The 17,807-nt window shown below is 47.2% G+C and overlaps 2 protein-coding genes across 4 annotated transcripts; one reads left to right on the top strand and one right to left on the bottom strand.

The window, feature by feature from the left end:
- The first annotated feature begins 378 nt into the window (after positions 1–378).
- Positions 379–8,812, top strand: LOC101784480 (protein STRUBBELIG-RECEPTOR FAMILY 8-like). 3 transcript variants are annotated; one of them, XM_022823388.1, is made up of 18 exons: positions 379–848; positions 1,396–1,543; positions 1,647–1,718; positions 1,822–1,887; positions 1,983–2,054; positions 2,140–2,211; positions 2,833–2,904; positions 2,993–3,058; positions 3,149–3,214; positions 3,324–3,703; positions 3,979–4,232; positions 4,944–5,215; positions 5,386–5,530; positions 6,008–6,150; positions 6,225–6,381; positions 6,626–6,791; positions 6,876–6,948; positions 8,395–8,812. In XM_022823388.1, the coding sequence occupies exons 1-17, from the start codon at positions 764–766 to the stop codon at positions 6,911–6,913; spliced, it is 2,274 nt and encodes a 757-aa protein (XP_022679123.1). In that variant the 5' UTR covers positions 379–763; the 3' UTR covers positions 6,914–6,948; positions 8,395–8,812. The 3 variants fall into 3 exon arrangements, with proteins under 3 accessions (XP_022679123.1, XP_022679127.1, XP_022679117.1); XM_022823392.1 differs by lacking the exon at positions 8,395–8,812 and having other exon boundaries at positions 6,629–6,791; positions 6,876–7,403; XM_022823382.1 differs by lacking the exon at positions 8,395–8,812 and having other exon boundaries at positions 6,876–7,403.
- Positions 8,813–8,833: 21 nt separating this feature from the next.
- LOC101784066 (lipoxygenase 2.3, chloroplastic) lies at positions 8,834–12,376 on the bottom strand. The gene is made up of 4 exons (XM_004951525.4): positions 11,855–12,376; positions 11,349–11,614; positions 10,616–11,177; positions 8,834–10,536 (listed from the first exon to the last, which is right to left on the bottom strand). Exons 1-4 carry the CDS (start codon positions 12,192–12,194, stop codon positions 9,020–9,022), a joined length of 2,685 nt encoding a protein of 894 aa, XP_004951582.1. The 5' UTR covers positions 12,195–12,376; the 3' UTR covers positions 8,834–9,019.
- Positions 12,377–17,807: the final 5,431 nt, after the last annotated feature.

The following is a 17,807-nucleotide window of genomic DNA, read 5'->3' as shown; positions in this document are numbered from 1 at the left end:
CAGGGATGGGGGAGGCGTAGGAGCGACGCCGTGACGGCGCTTGCAAGCGGCACAGGGGAATATACGTCCGGTGTTTCGAGGTGGGGAGGTCTCACCCGGTGGAAAAGGCAGGGATAGGATCAACCTCCCCCGCCGGCCGCGCTCCCAAACACCATGGAATTTTAGCCCGGGACCGAATTGCGGCGCGGGGGTCCAATCTAGGGAAAATTCTGGATCCACTTGGGGACTGGGCCTCCCAAACTAGCCGTAGTGCCCCGGCCGGCCGGCCCACCACGGCACCGGATCGCCCGCCGCAGCGCACCGCAGCAACGGCATCTCGCGCGGCGCGCACGTGACCGCCTCCCTTCCTCCATACGCTTTCCCAGTCTCCCTCGGCTCCACGCCTCCGCCCTTTCCCTCCCAAAACGAAAAGCTTCCCTCCCTCCCTCCGCACCAAACCAAAACCCCAAACCCTTGCCGCCCCGGGAGCATCTGCATCGCCCAGCCGACCACGCCGGGCGATTCGGCCCCCTATAGGTCGTCGGGCTCCTCCAATTCCCGACCGGGTCCCGTGATCCGAGCGCGATCTCGCGGGTCGGCGCGGAATTGGGGGAGGGATTTCAGACGGCGCCGCAACTCGCAAGCCCGCGGCTCCCCCGGAAGCTTCCGGAACGTTCTAGGGCCTCCTGCTCCGGTTCGCGCGCGCTCGGGATTGCTCGATCCAGCCCGGGATTTCGCCGGGAACCGGCGCGGCGGGTTTAGGGGCCGCGCGTGAGGAGTCGGAATGGCGGCGCCGCGCCGCCTCCTCGCCGTGGCGGTGCTCTGCGCCGCGTTCGCCTCCGCTGCTTCCTTCACCGACCCCCCCGATGGTGAGTCCTGGACCTCTGTTCCGTAGGCGATCGAGCACTGCCCCCTGGGTGCGCTCTGCTCTTCGCGCTTGCGCACGCGAGCGCGCGGTGTCTCGGAGCGTGCGTGTCGATCCGGTTCCGAGCGGGCGTGTGGGTGTTGTTTCTTGCGCGCCGTCTGGCACTGGCTTGTAGCTTGACCCGATCCATGCCGCGCGCGCCTGGGCGTGTGTCTATGCATGCTTGGGATAGCGTTTAGCTCCGTGATCGTTGTCTATGGTCGCGGGATGGTCATCTGTGGCGTTTAGCCCTTTGATCGTTGGCTATGGTTAAGGGGATGGCCGTTTGTGCGTGCTCACACTTGGGATTGGTAGTGGTCGTTGCGTTTAGCCCTGGGTACAGAATAAGACTGTGTGCTCGCTTCCCTTTTCTCAATGCCTTGGTGGGATGCAAATATGCAATCCTGTTGTCTGTTTGTGTTTTGGTGCTCTGAAGTTGGGATTTTGTATGCATTAGGTTCTAACAGGCTCGTAGTTGTGCTTATTTTGTCATTGTCTTTGCCGCATCGCAGCGATAGGACTTTGGGGGTTATATCGCACATTGGAGTCGCCGTGGCAGCTTTCTGGTTGGACATTCCAGGGTGGCGACCCATGCAGTGAGGGTGGTGGGCGTGGACGGTGGCGAGGCGTCTTTTGCAAGGGATCGTCAGTTGTCACAATGTAATTCTTTAGTTAATTCATTAACTTGTTGATTAGTTTTCCTAACAAATTAATAGAAAGCTGACCAATTGGCTTTGTTATTTGCTCTGTTACTCACATGCAGAAGCATTAGCGGGCTCGGAGTTGGTGGATGGCTTGGCCCAGAGCTGCTCAAGTTTCAGTCATTGAAAAAACTGTGAGCTTCTAATTGCCAAGTTTTTGTACTCTGATAGCTAATTTTGATTTCGCAATTGATGATTCGATTTAGTTTCTGGTGCTTTACTTCATGTTGATGATAGGGATCTGAGCTTCAATAACATTACTGGTGAAATCCCGCCCACTTTGCCCCCAAATGTGGAACACCTGTATGTCCCTTTTCCCTTCTTTGGCTACCAATTTTAGGTGACTTAAATACTTAAATTTAAAGTATGAATGACGCGCCCATGTTTCTGTCTTGCAGAAATTTGGCAGCCAACAAGTTTGAAGGGAATATACCAGCATCATTGCCATGGTTGCACTCCCTGAAATACCTGTGAGTGTACTTTTGGGAATGGAGCATTTCACATTCTGAGATCTGGTTGCACAATTTACTGATGGATCTGTAACCATTATCGCAGGAACTTCAGCTACAATAAACTCTCTGGAGTAATTGGTGATGTTTTTGTTAACATGGATAGCTTAGAAACGATGTAAGATTCCCACATCTTAATTACTTAATCGTTTGTCCACTTGGAAGTGAATTATTTTATTTCACTTTGACGTTATATATCACGCGCAACAAGACATGGAAATTCTTCCTTTAACGTATGCATCTACAGTAGAAACTTCAGCTGTACATTAGTGTATACGTATTCATTTGCTAGCTTTTATTCCTCTGATATTTGTTGGTATGGCCCTTGTTACTTGTTCAGTTGTGCCCATACATGTTTTCTGCATCTCACCATTGGCTGTCTGATGATTTCTTTCATTCACAACGAATTGTTTGTTGTGGTTTGTGCCGATCACATAGACTATGTTGTCTGCTCATTGATTGTCCTAAATATTCGTATTTTGTTTCCTTATCTCTCTTTCCTTTTCATTTTCTTTTTGTTAAGATGTGTTCTGTGCTTCCTTGAAACAGTCTTCCACATATTTGTTCACGAGGATCCAGCTCATTTTGTTTGTTGAAAGAAGTGCACATTTTGATACTAGAACAGTTCTTTTCCACCCTAAATGGCATTTTCCCATCCTCAGCATCCTTGCAAATAACAATGTCCCCAACTTATTTGATCTTTACCACTCATGTGAAGTTTATTCCCCCTGGTTTTCAGGGATTTGTCATTCAACGCTTTCAGCGGTGACCTACCAAGATCGTTTAGCTCATTGACTAACCTCCACTATCTGTAAGAATGACCTGCCGGTTGGAGCTATTTCATGCAGATTGATGCAGAACTTGTTTGAATATATTGTTTCTTGTATTTGCATTTGCAGTTATCTACATCATAACGAGTTCACAGGATCTGTGATTTTGTTAGCAGGCCTTCCACTGTCATCCCTGTAAGAAACTGGATTTGCTGCTTAAAAATATTGGTCCGCGTTTTATCAATCTTAACTTCTAATGCTGATGATCGTAAACTTCTTTCACAGCAACATTGAAAATAATCACTTCAGTGGTTATGTTCCCGGAACATTTGAGTCCATTCCTGAGCTGAGGTATTAAATTCTGCTATACTTTGCCTCCCCTTCCTCTCTGACTATCTCTATGTGTCATGGCTTCAAATCTCTTCTAAATAAATGATTAACTTTCTGGTCAACATTCCAGGATTGATGGAAACCAGTTTCAACCTGGTTTCAGATATGCATCGTCCTCATTTACTAGGAGGACCCATTCACCTCCACCTCAATCTTTGCCTCCAACTCCACCTCCACCTCCAACCCGACCACCTCCACCAGCAGCTAAGCAGAATCCAAAGCGCAAGCCAAAATCTCCAAAGCCTTCTTTGGTGTATTCTTCTCTGCAAAGTAACAGCCAGCATAGGAAGTCACACTCTCGAGTGACAGTTGCTGCAGTAGCTAGTGCCACATGTACAGTGTTTCTACTACTCATTGTTGGATTGGTTCTGAAAAGTTGGAAAAGCTGTTCATTGTGCCCTAAGAGCACCTCTAACTGTGCCAAGACTTTCCCAGCCAATATGGAAGCAGGTAGAACTGGAGCTTAAATTATTTAAGCATAACATTCATGCATTTGTAGTTGATAGCCAGGCTTCTAATTATTTATACTCATTAAAAATCTAGGACCAAACTGTAAATCCAGGACTCGTCATAAAACATGAACTCTTTGTTATTTTCAAGGCACATTGATTAAATTCATCCATGTACAGATGTTTGCTTTTCATTTTCTTCATGCTGCATTTTCTATTTATGGATTAGACCAAGACTCTTTCGCAACACTGAAACTCATATTTTCCATTTTGCAGTCCCTAAAGCAAATGAGGTCCTGTACTCTTGGAGTTCTCTGTTGATTGGCAGTGATCCTTCATCTACTAATGACATTACATCTGACAGAGTTCCCAAAATAAAAAGTTGGTCCAAGACATCTAAAAACCTTCTAACTGCTAAACAGTTTCCAGCTGCTGACATTCTGGCAGCTACCAGGGACTTCAATGAAGAATGCCTTATCGGTGAAGGTTTCACTGGCCGAGTTTACAGAGGCGATTTTTCTGATGGCCAGGTATGGTACTTTGATAAACATACATTTATTGCTGTCTTCTGTAGTAGCCTTGTTGGAAAGTAGCATTATTGTTTGTCACTTAATCTAGACGAAGCTCTTATGACATGAATCAAGTCTGATTTCTAGAACATGCATCTCATAGCCCTAATAGCTGAAATGTGCCATCAGTTCTTTCTAACTATAGTCTACTGCTATTTTCATTCATAAAAATCCATAAATTGGTCTTATTTCCCTTCTGTGTTGGCATGAAGTTTGTTTTTCTGTGTTGACTGCTGCAGGCTCTTTGTGCTTTCTTTTTCTGGGAATTCCTATTTACTGTTTGCATGAGTAACAAGCCACTGTTTACTGTCTGTCTGGGACGGTGGACATCATGGTTAAGGGGTTTGGGGGAGGTATAACCCCCTGTCCCCCTCTGACCACAGAAAGGTTCTGATAATAGTGGTTGCTGTGAGGGGAGGAAGCACACGTTTTTTTTTTCTTGATGTCTTGAATCTTGATAATTTGCATTTTAAGGCGCAAGGAGGATGGGATGCGTGGTCTTATATGTCACTCTCTGAAATAAGTATCTTAATGGGACCTTGTTCTTCTGCAGCATATAAAGTTTGTGATTTTTCTAAATAGTTGAAGTACGGTTTTACCAAATTTGCTGCAGGTCATGATTTTCTCTATACTTTTACATGTATAATTAAACATTTCTCAATGTCTTCACAGCTCCTGGCTATCAAGAGGATTGACATGGTAGACCTATCATTATCAGAACAAGATGAATTGATGGACATGCTTTGGAATATCTCCAGATTAAAGCACCCTAATATCTGTGCGCTTGTGGGATATTGTGTGGAGTTTGGACATTGTGCGCTTCTATCTGAGTATGCAGAAAATGGCTCTCTTGATGATCTTTTGTTTTCAGCAGCCACAAGATCCAGGGCTTTGTCATGGAAAGCTCGGATGAAGATTGCTCTTGGAGTTGCCTATGCTCTGGAGTAAGATTTACACTCTCACCAAATTCCTTTACATCCTTTATTTTGTACGACGTGGTTATTAATTACACCAATATCAACTTTAATAGCCCATTTTGGTTTTTAAGTGCAACCACTGATGAGATTTTGTACAGGCATTATTTCCCAATTTTTATATGTATCTTTGTCTGCAGATACATGCACTTGACGTGTTCCCCTCCAGTTGCTCATGGAAATATTAAAGCGAGAAATATTTTGCTTGATGCTCAGCTCATGCCCTACCTCTGTGACAGCGGATTAACCAAGTTAAGCCATTTTGTCAGCACCGCAAGAATAATGGTCAGTGTCCTCAAGTTTCCCAGCTACCAAGGATAGTATTACTACTTTGTATGTAATCTTTAGCATGGTTATACAGTTATCTATTCGATTGATTCTAGGATCAAGTTGCACCATGGATGCCATTCCTCTTCCAGTTTTATCCTCATGCATAAGTGATCATGGCCTCTCCTGATTGGAATTTCAATTCAAAACAGAAATTGCTCTTGTTCAAAAATTAAGGTTTATCACTGGATATGCTCAACTTATCAAATGTTGGTGTAAGATTGTTAGTTTTCTTGCTTGATCTTTCCCTCCAAACATTTTAAGCCTGTTAGTGTATTATGTCCCCTAAAAAAATGATACATAATAACAAATGTTGCTTCTATGTTCAATGCATGCTTTAAGCCTGCAACTTAAAATTGAGTTCCTTTAACTCGATCCATTGGTCATCGATGGTTTCTCATTTGATTATTTTTTAACAATTCCTCACCTGCACAGAAGGATCCAGAAGCTATCACCAGTGCTAAAGGCTATGCTGCCCCTGAACTTACTGAGCCAGGAGCAGATGCCATCAAAGCTGATATTTACAGTTTTGGTGTGATTTTACTTGTTCTTTTGACTGGGCAAAAGGCTTTTGACAGGTATGTATTCTTTGTTCTAACACTGTTGTACCAAAGTTGCAATCTGGATTTCTAAAGGATCTTTACCTCTTCAGTTCAAGGAGGCAAAATGAGCAGTTTCTAGTAGAATGGGCAGCTCCTCATCTCAATGACCTTGATTCTTTGGAAAGAATAACTGACCCAAGAATTAGTGGCTCTATGCCAGCTAAAGCTATCTCTTCATTAGGCATCATCATCTTGCTTTGCATCAAGGTAGTTCTCCATTTTCTTTTCTGGTACATATTGCTTTGGACATTTGGGCTTAGTGACACAACTTTGAAGTTGCAGATCGTACCTGGTGCTATTGGAAATACTAAGAGTTTTCTGTATATATTGTTGATGGCATTAACACTGAAAATATATTTTCGCAGCAATTCTAATGCTGTCAAGATTGATCGATTAGATTTTACCACAAGTTTCTGTGGCAATAACTTACGGTATTTCTTTTACATTTCAGCAGTCACCAGATCTCCGCCCGCCGATGACAATCATAGCAAACAAATTAGTAAAGCTTGTCCAATCAACAGGTCTTCAAAAGACTAGCACAGCACAGCACTTTGAGTTCAATGCTCAGGACCCCTCTTTCGTAACAACTCGACCTTACTTTGAGCCATCCTCTACTGGTATCTCACTTGATAACACTTCTTTCTTAAACTCTTGCTATTAAAGTTACGATATTAAAGTCTCAACTTGATTATTTTGTTCAGTCAGCCAGGGTGGAACCGAGAGCTGCATCTCCCAATGATGAAGGCCTGTTGTGTTCTTCCCCAATCCTTCCAGGTCTCATTCTGCCTTATCCACTCAATGGCACTCCAAGTATCTCAACCCTCCCAACTCTTTCCCATTTCTTACTGATGCCAGTTGGCAATGCCCAAATCTGCTGTGTTGCAACACCCTGATTACCGGATGACATCGGATAGATTCAAGTTTTAACCATTGTCTACATAGAAATGAGTGAAACAAACTGTAGTTAACTCCTGCAGAAATTGGTGCAAGCCTGGTTACCCGTACAGCCATGGCTTACGGGTTCAGGGTTCTTACCCCACATCACTTTGGGACCGGAGTTTCAGTTGAGCCCCATATGGAGGTGATATTTTTGGCTCTTATGTAGTTTGTCCAGGATCCCCGGCCCATTGGCTGGTCCAGGCTTACACCTGCCCTCACTTCCTGTATAGTCATCAGCTGTGTACGCTCGCTGCCTATGAAAAAAAACCGCGAAGATAAGACGTTTGCTAGTGGACATTGGCCTCCATGCTCTCCAGCGGCATCCGATCTGGCTTGGTCCAGAACTGCCCATCATGCTACTGGGCTGTGGCTCACATGTTTCGTGTGAATATTTTTGGATGGTACCCACAGGTCCTCTCTGCTGTGCTGCTCGTGATATGCACGGAGAAATTGACCAGTCTGTGGTTCGTATATTCTGTAAAAGGTGAATGTGTGGATTCAAATTAAACTGGATGGGGGACTAACCCTGCAGGCCGGATCAATTTTTTTTACCTGAGAAAATAACACCACATGCAAATTAGGTGTTTCAAATACCCATTTGTGTCTCAATTCCATATAGATTTTTCTCACCAAATGACCGATGTCCCATATTCCATAAGGTGTTACAGATATTTTGTATGCATGAATAATTGTGTCAAGCTCGTTTCTAGCTAGTAGGAGTCATGTAAGACAATTATTTTATGCAAACTCAAGGAAAATATGGTCGGTCTCTATGATGAATATGCCAAACTACAAGAAAACTTTTTGTTAAGCTTATTAGGTGTTGGCTTGGCCCCTCGGCCTTGGGACCATGGAAGTCACCCTTCCGACGGTCGAAAGCAAAGAGGGAAGCCCCCCTAGTGCACCCTCTCAAATGTCAATCTAACCTGGATGGCGCTCGCGCATTTGGTTTGGCCCGCCTTCCTTTGAGTGGCTGGTGGTGTTAGGTTATAAGGAATTGAGATGTATGCAGGCATTTGAAAACACCCTAACTTTCATTTTTTATCTTCGCAATTTTTTTCTTGTTTACACTTGAATAATGAACTCAATGGCTGAGGTATCATACAACTATACCTAGAGAGAATGAAATTTGGTATCAAAGTTGCTAAGATGTGGTAATATAATCACTCCATAGTTAGAATTTGGGGGCATCTCTTGGTAATAATGCCCAAAGACCATAAAAAAAATCTATTAGTATAGTGACATCTTGGTAATAATGCCGTCTTTATTTGCGAAGCTTAGGAAAATTTGAGGCTATGCATGAAGAAGGCCAACGTCAATAGCACGGGGAAGGAGGCGGACGGCAGGTGGAGCGGTGAGGCAGGGAGCCACATGCCACTAGTGGCGAAGAAGGACGACTGATGGGAGGTGATGACAATGGTGGAAGTGGAAGAGCAGCAAAAATGGAGTGGTTACTATAGTTAGGGTGCAGCTAGGGCAGTGGTGGACTACGACATGGAGGTAAACACGGCACTAGCTAGAGAGACAAATGGAGGAGGGTGTGAGGCAAGGATCGAGCACAGAGATGTTTCAACGAAGAAGAAAAATAGTAGTAGCGCTCGATGGAAGGAAGAAGATTAAGGAGAAGCGCACGATTGAGATCGTGCGGTTGAGGTGCATCGTCTTAAGCGAGCCAGCGAGGGAACCTAAAAACCAGGTCACTGTCAATGACAAAGCTAGCTAGTAGCATAACTACCCTTTATATTAACTAAAAAACGTCTCTCTTGCAGTGACACATGTACAATCAATAGGTACTACAGTCGTGTACAGAGTGGTACATTTTATTTCACAAGCCGCCTGCTACATGCAATAATAATGCAATCATCTCCCCTGGATGCATGGGGAGCTCAATGCAAGATCATCTGGATCAGATGGAGATGCTGTTGGGGATGCCCCTCCCGGTGACCCCCGGCTTGGAGAAGGGCTTGAGCAGCTCGTAGGGCACGACCCCTGCGCCGCACCGGTTCCTGAGCTCTGGGTTGTTGTTGCACTCGTCGACGTATCCCTCGATCTCCTTCATCCTCCCGCCGAACTTCTCGAACGCCGCCTTCACCATGGGCTCCGCCAGCCACGCCGGCTCGGCGTGGTCGCCCATGTACTCCTCGTCGGGCGAGTGCGAGGAGAGGATGTCCAGCGTGGTCATCACCGTGATGGCCTGCATCTGCGTTGGGAGCATGTCCAGCAGCGTCCCCTCCGGCTGGTCCAGGAACCTCTTCATCTCGTCGTCCCGGCCCTCCTCCACCGGCATGTTCTTCCGGATCACGGTGGGGCGGTTGGGGAAGTAGCCGCCGTAGTGGTACTGCCCGAAGTTCACCGCCGAGTGGTGCCCCGACGTGACCCACATGATGGTGGTGAGCGTCTCGACGAGGGCGTCCCGGCCGTCGAGCACGGGCCACCACGGCTCGTCCTTCTTGTCGCCGTGCCCCACCGTGCGCACCTCCTCCCAGAACGCCTGCAGCTCGGCGTCGCCGGCGACGGCCTCGTCCGACTTGTAGTATATCTTCACATAGTCCGCCGCCCACTGCTTGATGGAGTTCCAGACCATGAGCCCGTCGTTGGCGTAGGGGTAGTCCTTGATGACGAGCTCCAGCTCGCCGTCGTCCTTTCGCACGGCGAGCCCCCGCCGGACGAGGTCGTTGGGCAGCGCCTCCGTGTCGAACTGCCACGTGGCGTAGGCGGCGGAGCTGAGCTCGACGGAGTACTTCCCCGGCCAGAACGCCGCCTCGATGATGCCGTCGGCGTTGATGAGGCTCTCCCTGGCCAGCGCGTTGATCTCCATGGTGTAGCGGAAGTGCGGGTGCAGGAGGCGGTAGACGGGGTGGAGGCGGCTGAGCTGCCGGTTGGCGGCGATGATGTAGGGCTCGACGCAGCAGTGGGTGCGCAGCCAGTGGCTGACGAGCTGGTGGTAGCCGGTGTCGTGGGTGAGGACGTGGGCCTTGGCGAGCTTCCAGAGCCAGGCGCCGGTGGCGTCGGGCCCGTGGGTGAAGACCCGCTTCCACTGGGGCTTGGTCGGCGACTGCGGCCGCGTGAGCTCGATGGCCAGCGGCATGAGGGTGCCGGCGTCGGTGAGGAAGAAGACGGTGCGGGAGCCGTAGAGTGTCGTGTCGGGCTGCTCGCGGACGCGGAGCACGTAGGGGAGGAACACGTCGTGGTAGTCGAGGATGAAGAGGCGCTTCGCCGCCAGCGCCTCCTCCACGCTCAGGTTGTTGTTCATCTGCTTCTCCAGGATCTCCCTGGTGATGGCCGACTCCGCCGGGCCGTACACCGCCGGGTCCAGCTTGCTCTTGATGGGGAACTCGGTGAGCAGCTCGATGGACAGCGGGTTGAGACCCGCCAGCGTCTGCCTCGCGAACTCCTCGTCCTTGAACCACGAGAACCGGTCCCCTGCCATCGATTTCGATTAATTCTCAGGTAAGAACTATCTGTTAATGAATCAGATGAGAAAGATCAGCTGCATGCTTACTGCCCATCATCTCGGGGATCTCGAAGCGGAGGACGTGGTCGGTGGTGTCCTCGACCAGCTTGACCATGCGGGGGACGACGGTGCGGATGGCGTCGAAGCCGGTCTGGGCCGGGAGGGGGATGCCGTCGCTGTAGAGGTCGTCAATGGCGGGGAAGTGTTGGAACCGGAGCTCCTTCTTGATGAGCAGCGGCTGGATCGCGGGGAGCAGCGCGTGGAGCCCCGACCGGAGCGTGGTGGCGCCGAACGTGAGCTGCTTCACCTCCGAGAACCACTCGTCGCGGGGCACGTAGTTGTGCCCGTCCCGCCGCTCCGTCAGCGGGTCCCGCTGCGTCCGGGCGCGGCCGGTGCGGCACCGGCGAGGGTAGGGGAACTCGGCGCTGCCGCCGAGGACGGGGCGCTGGTGGGCCGGGTTCCGGTCCGGGTCGCCGAGGTCGTTGTACACGTCGTAGTCGTAGACGCGCTCGAAGGACTTGCGCTCGCCGTGCCCGTTGCCGCGCAGCGTCTCCAGCTCCTTCTTCCTCAGCTCCGACAGGCCCTCGGGCGTCTCCGACGGCAGGTACGACTGCACGGACACATGCAGGAACAACGACTGTTAGATCCACCGGTCGATCTGTACAGTGCCATGCATGGTATTATATATACGTTGTATTTGTATATATGTATATCTTGCAAGTTATGGAAGGATGATCGATCATGGAGATAGATGGTCTGAGAAGCCTAGCTCCGAGGAGACCTTGACGGTGAAGAAGACGCGCTTCTCCGGGTTGTCGAACTTGGAGTGAACCCAGGAGTTGCAGTCGAAGGTGACGGCGGAGCTGTCGTCGCCGCCGGTGACGAGCCTGATCTCCTTGATGAAGGTCTCCTTGTGGTGCTCGTTCTCCACCAGCACGGCGCCCACCGGCCCGAACGACGCCGGCACCTTGAACTCCGCCTCGTAGCGGCCCTCCACCAGCGTCTTGTGCGCGAACGCCGTCACACGCTCCTTCTCCAGACCCGTCTCTGCTCCACCCAGCCGACACAGTCCAGATGCGCACAGTCAGATCTTTGCCGATATTCGTCATCTCATAATCAAGATTTGTTTGGGGTCATGCAGCAGACTATAGTAGTGCACTTTGTACTTTGATTTGTCGAGAGCATCTTGCTTTCTCGAATCATTTGTAGTAGCATTCATTTTTTTTTACTAGGTTTATTAGCAAAGATTTCGTCAAGCAGCAGCGTCACTAGTCACACGCTACTCACTTGGGTCGACCTCGGAGCTGACGAGCTCGAGGAGCAGCGACTTGCCGAGGAGGTCGCCGATGTCGTCGAGGCCGCGGGTGGCGTACATCCGCCCGATGGCCGTCGATGCCTCCACCGTGGCCCTCACCGTCAGCATCTTCTCCACGGTGGCGGCCGTCACGGCGCCGCCGATCTCCTCCGTCGCGCTGCAGCTGATCCTCGGCATGCCGTGCCGCCGGGACGACGACGAGGACCCCCCGACGACCCTCCTGGACGGCAACGACGGCGCCGGGCGCGCGCCGACTACATTGCCCTGGTGCCCCGGCAGCACCAGAGGCTGCTTCAGGTTCAGGTGCAGCATGGCTGCCCTGTACCCTACACCTCGGCCCTAAGCTCCTAGCTGCTTCGTCCTCGGTGAGCTCCGAGCTAGTAGTCTCGGATCGAGTGATGAGGAGCTCGCTCTGAGCTTGTGGTGTGCCGCGGCGTGTGGGCATATGTAGCGAGCCGGCCTGACGACGGAGAGGCCGGCCGTGTTGCACGTGGGAAAATATCTGCGCACTGTGCTGTGTGTGTGCAGCGTGCTCTCGATCGCTTCTGAAACCATCTCTTGCATTGGGAGGAATAATGGCTGCTTAGAGTTTGAAAGGGCAATGGCATTGGCATCACTCTTGATGGGCTACTTCTTCCGAACTTCTCCCGGGGGATCGGATTGGGGGGATGTCGGTCATGGTCACGGCCTTCCCTTCTTTTCTTTTTTTTGTGGTCATTAGGATTACCGTGCAGCGCTACTGCTAGCTTTCGCCTTCCTGTTTCTCTGGTCTACTTCGCATGGACTATTCGGCCAGGACGATGGGTTGCTTTCGTTGCGCACAAAGATCCATGGAGTGAAAACAAGCAAGATCGAATCTTGATTTACATTGTGCTATTATGTTGACACCATTCCTCTGTAAAATGTTGATGGCGCATCCATATACTAAATGCCATCAACAGGTGTTTGGACAAAGATTTGAATACATACACACATGCCGTATCAGTTTCATAAGAGTTTCATGCGTATTAAATATAAGTAACACATTAGCAAATTTGATGATGTGGCTAAGCATTCATGAGCAAAGAGCTGGGAGCAGTTTTTAATGAAATGCTCACCGTTTCCAACACGTTGAAAACCATGTGAAACTCCTATTGAGATGCTTTGCGTTTCATCTCCATATATTTCATCAATTCTCGTTGGTCGCTTACATGCAACGTTTAAATGATATGGTAGCCTATGGAACCACGAAAATAAATTTTTGCATTGACTCAAATATGATTAGATGACATTGGTGAGGGTTTCATTCGAATTAAATGATATGATACATCATCCAATATGATGACATGTCAAAGATTTATGAGAACGGATTGGAGAAGGGGATTTTGTCAGGAGGAAACTGGGTGTACAATATTTTTTGAAACATATTGAAATTACATAGTTTCATTTCAATACTTCTTTTTTTTCGAATCAGGTGCATTGCAATTTAAAAGTCTACAACTTTTCTACAAAACTGTGATATATGAAAGTGAAAACTCTAGCCGCGCCTGAGATATTTACATTGATAGGGGGAAAAGGCTGGAGCTTATATTGCTAGCAAGTACCCTATCTACTAGTAACTAGGCTCGTACTGTTGGAAAACAGCAGCACACAGTTCCCTTGCCGCGCAATTATTGGTCGATCAACCGTTAGCCACACTGCTGGGAAAAGCTCCAGTACTGGTTTCTAACCCCTAGTAGCCATACTGTACACACACAACTCCATCTCGCTAGCTCCATGGCTAACGCTATCTGCCTATCTCTTCAACCTTTTCTCTTCCTGGTTGGAAACCCTTCAGCTAACTCTTTTGGCTTGGGTATGGGAGATCAGGCTTACAGGAGCTAGCACCTCGTGGTTACTCCATCTCTCTCGCTAACATTTCGATGGACACCGCATCGACGAGAGAGTCCAAGAGTGAAGGCAGGCATGCATTGGACTAGGAGGCATATGGACAAGCCTCACCCGGCACCGCATGTGACCGCCCCATCGTTTACAGGCCCAGCAGCTAGCCATTATGCACACCGGCAAAGCCACGTCTAGCTTGGAGACGAACAGCATCGCATACGCTAGGACCCCGGCATGTAGGACACACTAGGTGCATCAGTACTCTGCTCTAGAGTTGGTGGCATTATTGACGAAGTCTATATATATAAAGCAAGAGCAAATAGTTGTTGTTCGAGTGTTCTAGAGGACTATATGCATATATGGTGCATGGAGATGAACAGTATGCATGCGTATGTTAGAAATCTAAACTCTTACTAGTAGTGTAGATTGATGTCTAAGAGAGGCTCCATATGTACAAAATCTGATAGCACCTTGTAGGTACGCATGACAACTCGCATCATTTAACAAGTTAATTTGTCTATTTGGATTAAGTCTGGTCCTGTTGTACATGCAATAATGATCTAAGATCAACAATATTAACCATATATTTTAGGAAAAATGTATTTTTTTCATCCCTCAAATATTGCAAAAGTATTATATCAATGATAAATGTATTGGTTTAGTTAGTTAAGGTGTTGATTTGCACCAAATGAAACATGAGGGATGAATGCCACACTTTTGCAATACTTGAGGGATGAAAAATACACTTTTTCATATATTTATGATTGTTACATGGAAAACCTATAGAAGAATAGGTCTGCTAGCTTCGATTTGACGAAAATAAGTGAAACAATCTTAAAAGGATCGAGATGTCGCCTAGAGGGGGGTGAATAGGCGAGTTAACCAATTTATAAAACTTCAACTCACTCAGCCGCACTGGTCAGGCCAAACCGGTCAGACCGGTTGCTCGGATCGGTGTACAGGGCTGAGCACACACCAAGCTCTGCTCGTGTCCCTCCTTGACTTCTAGCACCAACTGAACTTTGAGAGTGGCTTTTGTAGATGATATCTGGCAGGGTAAAGTAGTCCCTGCACACAAGACAAGCACATCCAAGTAGATCGAAGCAGAAGCACAAGTAATTTGCTAGAAATCAACAAGTGAGACAAACGAAAGGAAGACACGAGGATTTATTTACCCGAAGTTCAGATTCACCGCAATGAATCATACATCTCTGTTGAGGAGCCTATTGGAATACGAGCCTCTTTCAACTCCCTTCCAACAAGTCGGGTCTCTTTCAACAACTTTCCTCGTCTCCACTAGATGATCTTTTTCCTTGCAGAAGCAAGATCGCAGCCTCACAAACTTGCCGCTACTCACCACACCTTGGGAGCTAGCCGGCGACTCCTAGCCATCTAGGAGGCACACCTCCAAGAGTAACAAATGCTTCAAAGCCTTTCTTGATGCGAACCACAAGTGCTCAAGCTATGGGTCAAGCTATGGATTGCTCTTTTCAACTCACTAATACTCGCACAGAATCACTCTCTCAACCCAACTAAAAGATTTCACAAGAATCACTTAAGTCTCACAAAAAGAGGTTGGGGAGAGCTTTTCTGGTCACTAGATGATGTTAAATACGTGTGTAGCCAGCAGCCCCTCAAGGAGGGGACTAGGGGGTATAAATACCCCCACACACTAGAAACTAGCCGTTAGAGCTGCTCAAACCGGTCAGACCGGTCTGGTTTGAAAAACTAGCTGTTGGCGCCCTGAACCCCCAGACCGGTCAAACTAGTTTGGCTAAGTTAGTCCCAAAAACCTCTAGAGACACTTTCTTGGTCCACCTACTGGCTGAATCGACCTAAGTCAGCTGAGCTAGGACAATTAGCTCACTCAAGGGTTTTCTCAAGGCCAATCTCACATAGGTCAACTAAGAGCACTTTTGGTGTTGTCAATTAGCTAATATTGCATCCCTCTTGATAGTACGGATTCCTATACTTAAAAATAAATATAAACACTATATCATCCACTTGAGCTTGTAAGTCATCATCCATGCTATACTTTGATCAATAGTCACTTGAGGGCTCTCAACATAGCTATCATCTTGAGCACACCCATCTTGAGCTAGTGACTTAAGATTTTTCCTCATTCATGATAAGATATACTTGAATCCTTAAGTCACTCCATTTTATCAATTACAATAGATTAGATGCATTGCATTGCTTCCCTCAGTAAGACTTAGATATGATACTTCGAAACCCCCCAGATACTAGCCACTTCACCTTAGCAAAACGCACGTAGTCCAAGCTGTCGCTCGACCAAAGCTTGCTTAGTCCCTCGCTCTAGTACCTCGCTTGATTTCTTCACCTATTCTTACCACTTCGAGTTTAGCTTTGCTTTTGACACCAACAATGAAATTCCATTTGAAATCCTCTTCAAATGTTTGTTCTTGATTGATAAAGAATGTTCCATAAATTGCAAACTTCCAATAACAAAACCAACATGTAACACATAAGCTCATGTCTTTTTATTATATGCACATGAAGTTTTGCAATATTCATTTGTGAATATCACTATTCTTTTCTTAATGATCCCTTTACTTGTTAATCAAGCTATCACATGATTTGGAGACTTATAAATCAACCATAAATATATCCCCAAGTTTTACTTCACCCTTGCTTGTCATTGATCATATAGTTGCATCACGGGATCACATACTCGCTTGCTTTTCTTTATTGTGAACCATATAATACATATTCAACTTATGAGACAATATCACATCATAAATATGAGAATAAAACCCTGCTCACAATCTTAAGCAAACAAGTTAGTCCTTTAATCGTTTTGTCATTCAATTCACCAAAATCCACTTAGGGGCCTAGATGCACTTTCAGATCTTAATATAGGTTATCAGTAGGATACGTTTGAAATTCCATACTTATGGGACTCTCCATTGGCTACTCATTTCCAAAGTCTAGCAACTTTGGGCCTCCTTGAATTTTTTTCTGTCACCATGTGTGGATTGGAACTCCTCTTTTGTTGAGTTGCTGACACCCTCGGAATATCACCATAGGCTTAAAAAGCTCCGTTATATATAGCCTCATATGCTAGGCAATGAATAGCGCTTTCAGATCGAGTTGATATTTGCTTTCAATATAAGTCGCGTGTACCACAGCTGATGGCATACATATTGGAGGCACACACACACTCGGTTGATGGAAGTCCACATCTCTCCATCTCTCATGAAAATGATAACCCCTCCCCCCCCCCAACACACACACACACGCACACACAACAAAAAGAAGAAGAAAAAATTTGCCATGGATGAAGGTAAGGAAGAAGAAAAGAGAGATCAAGTAATAAGAGAAGAGCAAGAGGAGGAAGCACAAGAGTTAAAGCTTTTGCTAAGGGTGGTTGTGAAGTGGTCGATGGTTACATGTTGCTTCTACCCTTTGATGTTGTGATTCTTGGTTGGAGAAAAAATTATTGGGAAATAAGCTAAACTCTCTAAATCCATGTTTGACACTAAAACACGCTCAGCTATTAGAGCAGATAGATAATACATAGTACGCATGTCCCGACCACTAGATCAAATCTCTCTCGGTAATTATTCTAAATCTAGTAGTGAGAGGAAGAAAAGGAGGAAGGGTGAGGTGGACAAGCCCCTCTAGGCTCTGTCGGCCTGCGTTCACTGCTGGATACATACATTCGCATACATGCATGCCTCACTCATCTCAATAAATATGTACACATTGCACACCCTACTCCTACAAGCACCTCTAAAAGATTGGGCCAACAAATCTTGTGAACGACGAAGTCGCACCATAGGCATCTCAAGAATAGTGTTGTTTATTGTTGGAGTAAACCATGTACTCATGCATGCATTGGTCGTAGATATTCGGTACTAGCTAGAGCGGCTCATGGCTCCACTTATATAATATAAGCTTGGGAAAAGATGGTATCTTCTTTTTCCTTTTTGATAATTGATGAAGATGGTGTAATTATTATCTTAGGTGAAAAACCAGCCATGGGAGTTTATTTGATCTAGTTCCCCTGAGGCACACATGTACGGACCATTATGAAGCACA

The sequence above is a fragment of the Setaria italica genome, chromosome I (genome assembly GCF_000263155.2).
Source record: "Setaria italica strain Yugu1 chromosome I, Setaria_italica_v2.0, whole genome shotgun sequence".
NCBI classification, from domain to species: domain Eukaryota; kingdom Viridiplantae; phylum Streptophyta; class Magnoliopsida; order Poales; family Poaceae; genus Setaria; species Setaria italica.
The sequence above is the reverse complement of the archived record's forward strand: the minus strand, read 5'-3'. Positions and strand labels throughout refer to the sequence as shown.